The sequence below is a fragment of the Panulirus ornatus genome, chromosome 19, assembly GCF_036320965.1.
Source record: "Panulirus ornatus isolate Po-2019 chromosome 19, ASM3632096v1, whole genome shotgun sequence".
Classification (NCBI taxonomy): Eukaryota; Metazoa; Arthropoda; class Malacostraca; order Decapoda; family Palinuridae; genus Panulirus; species Panulirus ornatus.
In genome coordinates, this window is record NC_092242.1 from 13,009,149 (window position 1) to 13,024,547 (window position 15,399).

General features: G+C 39.8%; 1 protein-coding gene across 1 annotated transcript in view; it reads right to left on the reverse strand.

The window, feature by feature from the left end:
* Nucleotides 1-15,399, reverse strand: part of Asciz (ASCIZ zinc finger protein) — a 38,812-nt gene that overhangs the window by 3,128 nt on the left and 20,285 nt on the right. The window contains exons 5-6 of the mRNA XM_071673664.1: nt 2,516-2,611; nt 1,478-1,720 (exon numbers count right to left, since the gene is read on the reverse strand). Coding sequence (XP_071529765.1) covers nt 1,478-1,720; nt 2,516-2,611 — 339 coding nt within the window. The remainder of the gene's footprint in view (nt 1-1,477; nt 1,721-2,515; nt 2,612-15,399) is intronic.

The following is a 15,399-nucleotide window of genomic DNA, read 5'->3' on the forward strand; positions in this document are numbered from 1 at the left end:
CACACTCTTTTTATTTCCACACATCTCTCTTACCCTTTCATTAGTTACTCGGACATATCACCTCACACCACATATTGTCCTCAAACAAGTCATTTCCAACAAATCCACACCACCCTAGCCCATGCCTCACAATCATACAATAATTTGAATCACTATTCCTTTTCACATACCCATTTTTGCCCATCCAAATAATGTTCTCTCTTTCTACACATTCTTCAGCTCTCCCTGAACCTTCATCCCCTCCCCTAACATAAGACTTACTTCCATGGTTCCATTCCAAGTTCACTCCCAGACATCTAAAGCATTTCACTTCTTCCAATTTTTCTCCTTTCAAACTTACATCCCAACTAATTTGTCCCTCAAACCTGCTGAACCTAATAACCTTGCTTTTTTCTATAACTTTACTCTCAACTTTCCCCTTTCACACACACACTTCCAAACTAAGTCACCAATTTCTGCAGTTTCTCACTCAAATCAGCCACCAGTGCTGTATCATAGGCAAACAACTGACTCGCTTCCTAAGCCTTCTCATCCCCAAAAGACTACAAACTTGCCCCTCTCTCCAAGACTCTTGCATTATCCTTTCTCACCATCCCATCTATGAACAAATTAAAAAACCATGGTGACATCAAACACCCCTGCTACAGACCAACCTTAGCTAGGAACCATTCACTCCTCTCTCCCTACTCATACACTCACCTTACACCTCTGACAAAAACTTCTAACTGCTTCTAGCACCCTAACTCCCATACCATTCATTCTTAATACCTTCCACAAAGTATCTCTATCAACTCACTATATGCCTTCTCCAGATCCAAAAGATCCCACATATAAATCCATCTGTTTTTCTAAATATTTCTCACACACACTCTTTAAAGCAAACACCTGATCCACACATTCTCTAACACTTTGGCTGACATACGTGGGGAGAATGTTGGGAGTGCTTTTCTTTGTAAATATTCAGTCTTTACCTATCATCTGTTTCTGAAGTCCTAATTTCCCCAGGATTACATAATTAGAACACTAAATGCAGTGGTTACATAACCTTTAGTAGTCAGAGGGTAGTGGAAATGTGTGGAAATGTCTCCCTGCTAGTCTCCCCTCCTCATACATTCTTGCTAATATAATTTTTTTGTCACTTTTTTCTTCACTTTGTTATTCGTCACTTTCCTCTCCAATTAACACGAAGATAAATTATTCTCCTCATTACTTAGGTCATCCAACAACCTGCATATTTTCTACTGGGTCCCTGTGTACATACAACCTGATGCCTGTTCAAGGAACACTGATTCACGTAGGTTCAACTTATATATAGAGAGAATACTCTGCGAGTTTCCATATAATCTACCCAAATAATTCCAAGAATGGGTCAAGGTGTACCTGTATTCTCAGTTCACTGTCAGGCTCAAAAAATGTAGTAAAAGTCATGTCTAAAAACCCTGTTCATAAGAATATATATCACAATATACTACTATACCTTTTCATAGCTGTTGCAGCAAGTTCACTCAGTGCAATAGCTGCTAACAGATGAGTTGGTTGCTGAAGATGCAAAGGAGAGACCTGACTGAAGGAGGAAGAGGCTGAACAGATGGTAGTAGGAGCCGGACATATAGAAGGCGGCACTGAACCAAATGTGGATTGCTCAGAGGATGAGGATGATGTGGTTATTATCTCTACCATACTTCTTTCCCCTCTGCCTTTGTCATCAATACTGTGATACCTAGAAAGCAAACCCTACTCATTATCCAAGCAATGCTGACTGAGGCAAGGTTTCTAAAGTAATGTAAGGATTCTAATACTTAGGCACTCTTCTATTAAAGAATGTGAGGGGAAAAAAAACTGAATGGGTGAACCTGATGCAGTAGCTAAAGTACATAGCCTGTAAATGTTTACAAGTTTGTTAAGTTTTGGCTATTCACATTCCTTTTTAAATGCATTTTTATATAAACAGTTGTTCAGTAACATTTTAAACAATACCACACCTAACATCAACATTACAAAACAAGTTTGGAGAGCACTAGGGAGAGGGACATTCCCTATGTGTATGTGTCACAGGTGGTGGTGAAGATAGGCAGACGTTGGGGTCCAAAAATCCTTCCCTCTTTGGATTTCAATTTTTACTGGCAGGAACACAAGGAACCAAGCAAGCAAGCAAGAAGAGCTCATCTATCTGAAAGGCTCAGGCTGGGTGTTGGAAATAATGAGGAAAGGCGAGTCAGAGTAACAGAAGAGAAGGAAGTTATGGGATATCAGTGCCTTTGCATACAGAGGCATGCATTGGATTGAATAGGAACACAGTAGTACATGAGGGGACATGTCAACAGGCTAAACTAGAGCAGATGAAGCAGTGGAGTTGTTGGGCAGTAGAGTGTGGCTGTAAGTGGTGGGTTCAATACGTAAGAGCTAAAGACTGGAAGAGCGCAAGTGAGACATCATTCATTTGCTTTTGATGCTACACTATTAAGGTGGGGGGAAAAAAGTACAACAATCTACTGTATTTAAAGTGCAACTTTACTTGAATGGAAAATGACTTGTCCAAACAGCTTGAGAGGGATCTTGTGTAGGTGACTGTTTTCTTAAAGATGGATCTGCCAGAGAGGTCTTCCTTGCCCTGATAAAAAAATGGGAGAAGCATTAAAGTAGTTTAGAAAATTAACTTCTGCAAACCCATCATATAAGTACAACACAAGAAAATAAACTTGTCAAGATTCCTCTCAAGAATCTCTGGTCTACAAAAAGATGAATTACTTAGGCGCCATCTATAAGACTAATTTTACAAATTGAATCCCTGGTCTACAAAAATCAGTCTTCTCTTCAACTTTCCTTTTGCCAATTACTTTTCCCTGTATATACTTTGGTCATCTGCCTTGGCACAAGACAGATGCGTCAATTTTTTCACTCGTGTTTATACAAAGCCATGAAATTTTTCATCCCCACTTTTATTGATCAGTTAGAATTATTATCAGTGGTATATCACTGAAAAGTACAAACATGAAACATCCTTATAGTGTTTGGAGGATATTCTCCAAACATCAATCCTTTTCTTACAGTTCTTGTGACAGAAGTAGGGATAGAACAACCAAAGGACATGAAATTTAAGAAGAAACTTGATAAAGAGATGTAAAGTACTTTTATAGTATAAGTGTGATGCATAAGTGAAATAAGATGACTAAGGGCATGGTTATTAAAGAATGCATGAACAAAGAAGTGTAATAGATAAGGGATGAGGCTCCATATGCATATAACTCCACAAAGTACAAAATTGGTAATTACATACACCTCTTGAAACAATGTTCAAGATGTCACTGAAAAGAGACAAAATACCAAGGAAATGGTAAAGGACTAATGTCATACCTGTCTACATGAAATGAGACAAGGAACAAGTACTGAACTAAAGTGTCACTGACAAGCATTGTCTTCAAGGTTCTGGAGAAAAGTTAATTAGAAAGCAAATGAATTACTTTCTATACAGATGAAACCACCTTAATGAGACAAGCACAGTTTTAGGGAGATTATATCTGAGGGAAGAAGGCTGGGTTGACTTTTTTTGTATCGACGACCAAAATGCTTTGGACACTACAGATTAAGAATCTAGATTGCCAAGCAGGAATAACATGGAGACTTCTTCAATGAAGAGATGATTATCTCAGTGAAAGGGAAAACAAGGATGCAAGTCAGAGGAGCCTTCATCACATGGGTCATGACCAGCAGTCATGGGGTTCAATTCTGGGATCATTATTCTTCTTGATCCGTGTAAGTGATTCTACAGAGGGTATGGACTTCTATCTGAATATGTTACAGATGATGCATAAGCCATGAGGGTACTTAAAAGTGAGAAGGATGGCAACATCTTATCAGAGGACTTAAACATTGTATCAACTTATGAGGGGAGTTAAACGAACACCAAAGTTGGCCTGATAAACAATCTCCTGAAATTCAACATGAGGAAATGTATGGTAATAAGGATGGGACAACATGAAACGCCTCAGTATGATTATTATCCAGCGGGGAATAAGCTTAAGGATTCTGTACACGAGAAGGACTTGAGAGCCGACAATGTCTCTAACATGTTGCCAGAATCCCACATTACGATAATAGTTAGGGAGACATTATGTCTGCTGACAAATACTAGAAGGGCTTTCAAGTATACGAGTATATTTAGCAAGCTATTTATATCCTACATACGGCCAAACATAGGATATCCTTCTCAGGTTTGGTTAATGAACTTAAAGAAGCACAAATAGCTAAGAACAGTAGATCCAAAGGAGGACAACTAGAATTAAGAGAACTGACTTACAAGGAAAGGATAAAGGTTTTAAATTTGCCCACCTTTAAAGACAGATAACTGGATAGTGACCTGATCACAACCTTTCAGTTTTATAAAGCAGATCAATGAAATAGAGAGAACAGTTCTTTGAGAGATGTATGGATAGAGCAACTAGAGGAAATAACAAAATTAACAGAAATCTTGTTAAAAAAGATGAAAAGAAACACTTTAATAGTATAAGAGTAGTGGATCAATGGAATACAATGACAGAGGACATGGTTCATGCATCCAGCATAAATAAATTTTGGAAGTTGCACAATAGTAGAGAATGTTTGACAGGGGCCCTACAAGTGTAAATCTCTCTCTGCACGCAGTAGAAACTGGTAGTCAATATATATAATTACAAAAATACACACATGGGCTTCTGTGATGTAACGATTAGTGTTGTAGACCATGACTTACCCTGGGCCAACCTGGGATCAAATCCTGGGCACAGCAGTTAGCCCACACCCAATCCCAGCTATTCATCCTCCCATCAGACTTATCAATAAATGGTTAACTGGCTCTGGCTGAAGAGTATTTGTGTGTGCACACGAGTAATAATATAGTACATATTTATACACAGCTAAGAGATGGGGCAACAAGAGTGTAAAACTCTGCCTGTAACACACGAATAGTGGTCAGACATATTTAGAACATTATAAAAGGTACACCGTTTGGTAAAAGTGATCATGTATGCTTAAGTGTCATTATGTGGTAAAGGGGATGAAGAAGAACACAGATGAGACAAGATTTAAAAAGGAGATATTACTATAGCAACTACACATAAATAGAACCATAAATTGGGAAATGAAGTTCATTAGCCTGGAACCAGGGCACTGTGGTGAACAGTTCTATGAAACTTACAAAGCTGTTGGAACATGGGTACCTCTAGCTTCAAATACATAAGGAAGATAAGGAGATAGGAACAGATCAATAAAAGGTCAAAAAGCAAAGGAGCTTTGCGATGTCCTGTGACAAAAATAAAGGTGGAAACACAGCCAGCCAGCAATTTTAGGGTACAAGAAAGCAAAAGTATAAGAATAGCAAGGTAAGAAGGGAGGAACAAAAAGAATATCACAAACAAGGGAGGAGAAAATCCAAAATTTTTCCATAAATTCATCAGGATTACATAGTTTAAGTGCAGCTACTCAGGTTTGTCTAGAAGTTAAGTAAAGCAAGTAGTAGGACAGCAACAGAGGGCAGCATTCATTTAATAAAAAAAAGACAGTCAACTTAACAGCTAATGGTCTCATTATTATTCTCTTTTATCCCTTTTATCTAAAAAGCTTTGCGGAAGATGAAAGCCGGCAAGGCAGCAGGTTTGGGTGGTATTGCAGTGGAATCTATTAAAAAAGGGGGTGACTGTATTGTTGACTGGTTGGTAAGGTTATTTAATGTATGTATGACTCATGGTGAGGTGCCTGAGGATTGGCAGAATGCGTGCATAGTGCCATTGTACAAAAGCAAAGGGGATAAGAGTGAGTGCTCAAATTACAGAGGTATAAGTTTGTTGAGTATTCCTGGTAAATTATATGGGAGGGTATTGATTGAGAGGGTGAAGGCATGTACAGAGCATCAGATTGGGGAAGAGCAGTGTGGTTTCAAAAGTGGTAGAGGATGTGTGGATCAGGTGTTTGCTTTGAAGAATGTATGTGAGAAATACTTAGAAAAGCAAATGGATTTGTATGTAGCATTTATGGATCTGGAGAAGGCATATGATAGAGTTGATAGAGACGTTCTGTGGAAGGTATTAAGAATATATGGTGTGGGAGGCAAGTTGTTAGAAGCAGTGAAAAGTTTTTATCGAGGATGTAAGGCATGTGTACGTGTACGAAGAGAGGAAAGTGATTGGTTCTCAGTGAATGTAGGTTTGCAGCAGGGGTGTGTGATGTCTCCATGGTTGTTTAATTTGCTTATGGATGGGGTTGTTAGGGAGGTGAATGCAAGAGTTTTGGAAAGAGGGGCAAGTCTGAAGTCTGTTGTGGATGAGAGAGCTTGGGAAGTGAGTCAGTTGTTGTTCGCTGATGATACAGCGCTGGAGGCTGATTCATGTGAGAAACTGCAGAAGCTGGTGATTGAGTTTGGTAAAGTGTGTGAAAGAAGAAAGTTAAGAGTAAATGTGAATAAGAGCAAGGTTATTAGGTACAGTAGGGTTGAGGGTCAAGTCAATTGGGAGTTAAGTTTGAATGGAGAAAAACTGGAGGAAGTAAAGTGTTTTAGATATCTGGGAGTGGATCTGGCAGCGGATGGAACCATGGAAGCGGAAGTGAATCATAGGGTGGGGGAGGGGGCGAAAATCCTGGGAGCCTTGAAGAATGTGTGGAAGTCAAGAACATTATCTCGGAAAGCAAATATGGCATTGATTGAAGGAATAGCGGTTCCAACAATGTTGTATGGTTGCGAGGCGTGGGCTATGGATAGAGTTGTGCGCAGGAGGGTGGATGTGCTGGAAATGAGATGTTTGAGGACAATGTGTGGTGTGAGGTGGTTGGATTGAGTAAGTAATGTAAGGGTAAGAGAGATGTGTGGAAATAAAAAGAGCGTGGTTGAGAGAGCAGAAGAGGGTGTTTTGAAATGGTTTGGGCACATGGAGAGAATGACTGAGGAAAGATTGACCAAGAGGATATATGTGTCGGAGGTGGAAGGAACGAGGAGAAGTGGGAGACCAAATTGGAGGTGGAAAGATGGAGTGAAAAAGATTTTGAGTGATCGGGGCCTGAACATGCAGGAGGGTGAAAGGCGGGCAAGGAATAGAGTGAATTGGATCGATGTGGTATACCGGGGTTGACGTGCTGTCAGTGGATTGAATCAGGGCATGTGAAGCGTCTGGGGTAAACCATGTAAAGTTGTGTGGAGCCTGGATATGGAAAGGGAGCTGTGGTTTTGGGCATTATTGCATGACAGCTAGAGACTGAGTGTGAACGAATGGGGCCTTTGTTGTCTTTTCCTAGCGCTACCTCGCACACACGAGGGGGGAGGGGGATGGTATTCCATGTGTGGCGAGGTGGTGATGGGAATGAATAAAGGCAGACAGTGTGAATTGTGTGCATGGGTATGTATGTATGTGTCTGTGGGTGTATATATATGTGTACATTGAGATGTATAGGTATGTATATTTGCGTGTGTGGACGTGTATGTATATACATGTGTATGGGGGTGGGTTGGGCCATTTCTTTTGTCTGTTTCCTTGCACTACCTCGCAAACGCAGGGAGACAGCGACAAAGCAAAATAAATATAAATATAAATATATAATCTAAAATATAACAATGTTGAGTGTCTTAGTGCATTTGTTCAATACTCTTTACCAGCCAAACCATAGCACATACGGCACTTTGTTAGTAATTTCTTCAGAATCTGGGCAACATTATAAATTAACAAATGGCCCTTAAGAATTTGAGCATTTGTTTGTTACTCTCTTACAGGCCACACCATCACACCCGAGATGCCACAGTACCTAAATGTGTGTACTTCAGAATCTGTGCAACGTTTTATGCTAAAGCACATTGGCCTTCATGTGTATGTGCATGTATGCATGTATTTGTTTGTTACACATTCATGGCTGAACCATAGACCTAGAGGCCTAACATTTTGTGATTAGCTATGTCAAGGTTACAGGCCTAGCTTTAAGACCAATATAGGCCAATTTTTCCCTGGCAGCCTTAGTTAGCCCAAATAGCCTATAATAAAACAATGTCTGAAAAATTTTCCTTTTCCTTTTTAAACACATCTATCAATTCAACATATTTATCTTAACATCTATAAATTCAACATATTTCTCAGTTACACAATACCTATTTTCAGTAAACATGCTAACATTTTGCAAGAGTAGGGTATACTAAAAACAATATTGCCTTGAAATGTGAAATTAAAGTAACTTCTTTAGAAAACTAGGAATGGGAAGGATATGTAGAAACTATGGAACCAATGTACCTTAATGCTTGGACTGTGGAGTGATGGAAGGCATGGGCAGAACGGCGAGCATGAGTTTGCAAAGTTTCAACAGAAGAAAAACTGCGGCCACAACCACATAAAAGCTGCAGTCCACAGGCACGACGGTGGTGGGCAAGCAAAGCTGCAGTGCTGAAAGACTGACCACAGTCACATGCATGGCAACGAACAGCATGGACTTTCAGGTAGTGCTGATGAAAGAAAACCTGGTTAAATTGAGGCAAAAATAGACTACAACACTGTACATGATAATTATTTAATATAAACCTTCTAATATAACATTATAAGGAAGAATGAGTCAACAAATTAGGTGGAAGCTGAGAAAATCCACCGAACCAGGTAAAAACACTAAGTCTACTCTTCTGTGTGTAATTTCCTATACAAAAAGTATGATGAGGGAGTTCTACATTCATGGGGACCCATTTTCTGAAATTTATCATACAACTTTTTGAGCTTTTGTATAATGCTAGCACTCACAGTTCTATTACTTAACATATTGTATTTATTACCACTCATGCAAATATGCCCTATATTTGCATCTTTTGATGAATGGTTTACAGATGACTCTGTCAATACTTTTGTGGCAACTTAAAGATTGAATCACATTCGCCTGCGTATTCATGCATGTCAATGTATTACGCAGCTTATGTCCACTAAGATTTGTATATCACTGCGTCACTGTTCACTGTCTCAAAAAGTTTAAAGTAATGATCTGTAATGTTGGGAACCCTTAAAGGAAAACTAATTTCTTTTCATAAAATCATAATTACAATGCTGCTCTTAATATCACTTTGGTTTTATAGTGTTTTTCTTCTGGTGGAACACTTTGGTCCACTAAAAATTACATAAAATTTATATTACATATATGGATGAATCTACTGCTACATGGCAATGATGTCTGTGTGGGGAGACGTGTATGTCACCTCTTGGCAGGACAAAACTGAGCTAAACTAGTTTAAGACAGCTGTGATAGAAGAAATGAGTATTATCCCCACCAATGGATTGTGGATGTAAATACGGGGAGTTCTTGCATAATGATGGGGTCATGTTCCTTGTGATTTGTCATTATAAAGTCGTCGTACAAGTTAAAGAAACCCATATTATATGGGGGCTATATTCTACACCAAAAATTTTCCCATCTAATTCCCATGTATGGACTATCTGAAACATCATAGCTAACTTTTAATATATCACACTCTGTCATGACATTGATTATACTCTCTGATTCAGCAACTGTTGCCATTTCAATGGAAAATCAGACCATTCATATCATATATACATGGGTAACCAGCAATCTCAGGTTACTACCAACCCAAAAGTTTTGAGCAAAATATCCTTCATTTATCATATATCTTTTGTATCAGTTGGGACGTGAGTTTAAATAGAAAAAAATTGGAGGAACAGAAGTGTTTTAGATACCTGGCAGCAAATGGAACCATGGAAGTGGAAGTAAGTCATTGGATGGGTGAGGGGGTGAAGGCTTTGGGACAGACCAATATTTGGGAAGTCAAAAATATTATATGAATGTGAGTCATGGGCTATAGATAAAACTGCATGGAGAAGGATGGGTGTGTTGTACAAGAAACGTTTGAGAACAATATATGGTGTGAGTAGTTTGATTAATTAAGTAATGAAAAGGTAATAGAGAGTTATGGTAATAAAAAAAAAGTGGTTGAGAGCTGAAGAGGATGTGCTGAAATGGTTTGGAAGTACAGAGAGAACAAGTATAGAAAGGTTGAAAAAGAGGCTATATGTGTTAGAAGAAGAGGGAACAAAGAAAACAGGCAGACCAAACTGGAGATGTAAGGATGCATTGAACATTTTTTTGAGCAATTAGGGATGGTGTGAGGGCAATAACTGAAGAAGGGGTAGCACTATTAAGAAAGCAGGAATTGTGGGAATGTGACAGAGAGCAAGGAAGTGAACTTCAGACCAATGTGGATGAAAATGAAAGTGGATTGCAAAAGATGGATAATAACTAGTGTTTATGCACCTAGACAGGTCTTTGGCACGGAGTTTTGGAAGCAAATGAGCAAATGTGTCAGCAGTTTCAAAGCAAGAGATTGGGTACTGGTGATGAGTGATTTAAAGGCAAGAGAATAATGTGGAAGAATGTGTGATATTCAGTGAGGTGAATGGAAATGGTGTGCAGCTTGTGGAGCTGTCTCCTGACAAAAGACTGGTGATTGGTAATACCTGATTTAAAAAAAGGGACATATCTTATTATTTTCTTTCATACTTGATTACCATTTCCTGCATTAGTGAGGTAGTGCCAGGAACAAAAGAAGAAAGGCACATCTGCTCACATACACATATATATACATATATGCACACACACATATTTTTTTTTTTTTGCTTTGTCGCTGTCTCCCGCGTTTGCGAGGTAGCGCAAGGAAACAGACGAAAGAAATGGCCCAACCCACCCTCATACACATGTATATACATACACATCCACACACACAAAGATACATACCTACACAGCTTTCCATGGTTTAACCCAGACGCTTCACATGCCCTGATTCAATCCACTGACAGCACGTCAACCCCGGTATACCACATCGATCCAATTCACTCTATTCCTTGCCCTCCTTTCACCCTCCTGCGTGTTCAGGCCCTGATCACACAAAATCTTTTTCACTCCATCTTTCCACCTCCAATTTGGTCTCCCACTTCTCCTCGTTCCCTCCACCTCCGACACATATATCCTCTTAGTCAATCTTTCCTCACTCATTCTCTCCATGTGCCCAAACCATTTCAGAACACCCTCTTCTGCTCTCTCAACCACGCTCTTTTTATTTCCACACATCTCTCTTACCCTTACGTTACTTACTCGATCAAACCACCTCACACCACACATTGTCCTCAAACATCTCATTTCCAGCACATCCACCCTCCTGCGCACAACTCTATCATAGCCCACGCCTCGCAACCATACAACATTGTTGGAACCACTATTCCTTCAAACATACCCATTTTTGCTTTCCGAGATAATGTTCTCGACTTCCACACATTCTTCAAGGCTCCCAGGATTTTCGCCCCCTCCCTCACCCTATGATCCACTTCCGCTTCCATGGTTCCATCCGCTGCCAGATCCACTCCCAGATATCTAAAACACTTTACTTCCTCCAGTTTTTCTCCATTCAAACTTAACTCCCAATTGACTTGACCCTCAACCCTACTGTACCTAATAACCTTGCTCTTATTCACATTTACTCTTAACTTTCTTCTTTCACACACTTTACCAAACTCAGTCACCAGCTTCTGCAGTTTCTCACATGAATCAGCCACCAGCGCTGTATCATCAGCGAACAACAACTGACTCACTTCCCAAGCTCTCTCATCCCCAACAGACTTCATACTTGCCCCTCTTTCCAAAACTCTTGCATTCACCTCCCTAACAACCCCATCCATAAACAAATTAAACAACCATGGAGACATCACACACCCCTGCCGCAAACCTACATTCACTGAGAACCAATCACTTTCCTCTCTTCCTACACGTACACATGCCTTACATCCTCGATAAAAACTTTTCACTGCTTCTAACAACTTGCCTCCCACACCATATATTCTTAATACTTTCCACAGAGCATCTCTATCAACTCTATCATATGCCTTCTCCAGATCCATAAATGCTACATACAAATCCATTTGCTTTTCTAAGTATTTCTCACATACATTCTTCAAAGCAAACACCTGATCCACACATCCTCTACCACTTCTGAAACCACACTGCTCTTCCCCAATCTGATGCTCTGTACATGCCTTCACCCTCTCAATCAATACCCTCCCATATAATTTACCAGGAATACTCAACAAACTTATACCTCTGAAATTTGAGCACTCACTCTTATCCCCTTTGCCTTTGTACAATGGCACTATGCACACATTCCGCCAATCCTCAGGCACCTCACCATGAGTCATACATACATTAAATAACCTTACCAACCAGTCAATAATACAGTCACCCCCTTTTTTAATAAATTCCACTGCAATACCATCCAAACCTGCTGCCTTGCCGGCTTTCATCTTCCGCAAAGCTTTTACTACCTCTTCTCTGTTTACCAAATCATTTTCCCTAACCCTCTCACTTTGCACACCACCTCGACCAAAACACCCTATATCTGCCACTCTATCATCAAACACATTCAACAAACCTTCAAAATACTCACTCCATCTCTTTCTCACATCACCACTACTTGTTATCACCTCCCCATTTGCGCCCTTCACTGAAGTTCCCATTTGCTCCCTTGTCTTACGCACTTTATTTACCTCCTTCCAGAACATCTTTTTATTCTCCCTAAAATTTAATGATACTCTCTCACCCTAACTCTCATTTGCCCTCTTCCAAATGCCTCTCTCTTCTCTTTCACTAATAATCTTACTTCTTCATCCCACCACTCACTACCCTTTCTAATCAACCCACCTCCCACTCTTCTCATGCCACAAGCATCTTTTGCGCAATCCATCACTGATTCCCTAAATACATCCCATTCCTCCCCCACTCCCCTTACTTCAATTGTTCTCACCTTTTTCCATTCTGTACTCAGTCTCTCCTGGTACTTCCTCACACAAGTCTCCTTCCCAAGCTCACTTACTCTCACCACCCTCTTCACCCCAACATTCACTCTTCTTTTCTGAAAGCCCATACAAATCTTCACCTTAGCCTCCACAAGATAATGATCAGACATCCCTCCAGCTGCACCTCTCAGCACATTAACATCCAAAAGTCTCTCTTTCGCGCGCTTGTCAATTAACACGTAATCCAATAACGCTCTCTGGCCATCTCTCCTACTTACAAACGTATACTTATGTATATCTCGCTTTTTAAACCAGGTATTCCCAATCACCAGTCCTTTTTCAGCACATAAATCTACAAGCTCTTCACCATTTCCATTTACAACACTGAACACCCCATGTATACCAAATATTCCCTCAACTGCCACATTACTCACCTTTGCATTCAAATCACCCATCACTATAACCCGGTCTCATGCATCAAAACCACTAACACACTCATTCAGCTGCTCCCAAAACACTTGCCTCTCATGATCTTTCTTCTCATGCCCAGGTGCATATGCACCAATATAATCACCTATCTCTCTCCATCAACTTTCAGTTTTACCCATATTAATCGAGAATTTATTTCTTACATTCTATCACATACTCCCACAACTCCTGTTTCAGGAGTACTGCTACTCCTTCCCTTGCTCTTGTCCTCTCACTAACCCCTGACTTTACTCCCAAGACATTCCCACACCACTCTTCCCCTTTACCCTTGAGCTTCATTTCACTCAGAGCCAAAACATCCAGGTTCCTTTCCTCAAACATACTACCTATCTCTCCTTTTTTCACATCTTGGTTACATCCACACACATTTAGACACCCCAGTCTGAGCCTTCAAGGAGGATGAGCACTCCCCGCGTGACTCCTTCTTCTGTTTCCCATTTTTAGAAAGTTAAAAAATACAAGGAGGGGAGGATTTCTGGCCCCCCGCTCCCGTCCCCTCTAGTCGCCTTCTACGACACGCGAGGAATGCGTGGGAAGTATTCTTTCACACCTATCCCCAGGGATAATATACATATATATGCATATATATATACATATACACATACATACACACATACACACATATACATATATATACATATGAAAAATGTAAGAAATAATTTAGAAAACTGAAACTTCTAGCTTGAAATGAAATGAAAAAAATGAATGTCACATAATGGTTCAACCTCTGGCTATGGAAAAGGGAAATGTATAATTCATTTACACAAACGTCAATAGTAGTTTTCATCAATTTAACCACTGTATCATACTGCCTGGTCCACTTCTCTTACCATGAAACAGGAATATTGGCTTATGATGTTTCTCAATTTTCTTCATTACACAAAGTACAACCATATCTTGGATACATGAGGGTAGGTAGTTGGTCATCCGCCATAATAAAGCCTTGACAGACCAAAAATTTATCTGGACCTCAACTTTTCCAGTACATTTATGAAAAACACCTTTTTGCTTTCCATCTCTTTCACTTTGAAAAAAAAAAAAAAAAAAAAAAGAATAAGCTTCAATGTCTAAGCTACATTTTTTTCCAATTTCACTATTTTCTTGAAATTGGAAAAAAAATGTAGCTTAGACATTGAAGCTTTTTTTTTTTTTTTTTTTTTTTTTCAAATGATAGAGATGGAAAGCAAAAAGGTGTTTTTCATAAACATACATATACATATATATACATCCATGTGTGAACGAATGGGGCCTTTGTTGTCTTTTCCTAGCGCTACCTCGCACACATGAGGGGGGAGGGGGATGGTATTCCATGTGTGGCGAGGTGGCGATGGGAATGAATAAAGGCAGACAGTGTGAATTGTGTGCATGGGTATATATGTGTGTGTCTGTGTGTGTATATATATGTGTACATTGAGATGTATAGGTATGTATATTTGCGTGTGTGGACGTGTATGTATATACATGTGTATGGGGGTGGGTTGGGCCATTTCTTTCGTCTGTTTCCTTGTGCTACCTCGCAAATGCGGGAGACAGCGACAAAGCAAAATAATAATAATAACATACATGTATACTGACACATGCACATACACACAGTTGCTGTTCACCAATGTTACAGCACTGGAGGCTGATTCAAGTGAGAAACTGCAGAAGTTGGTGACTGAGTTTGGAAAAGTGTGTGAAAGGAGGAAGTTGACAATAATTGTGAATATGAGCAAGGTTATTAGGTTCAGCATGGTTGAGGAACAAGTTAATTGAGATGCAAGTTTGAATGGAGAAAAATTCGAGGAAGTTAAGCGTTGTGGATATCTGGCAGAGGACTTAGCAGCGAATGGAACTATGGAAGCGTAAGAGAGTCACAGGGTGGGCGAGGGGGACGAAGGTTCTGGGAGCGATGAAGAATGTTTAGAAAGAGAGAATGTTATCTTAGAGAGCAAAAACGGTTGTCTGAAGGAATAGTAGTTCCAACAATATTATATGGTCACAAGGCATGACTATAGATAGGGTTGTATGGAGGGTGGATGTGTAGGAAATGAAATGTCTGAGGACAATATGTGGTGTGAGGAGGTTTGACTGAGAAAGTAATAAAAGGATGAGAGAGATGTGTGGAAATAAAAAGAGTGTGGTTGAGAGA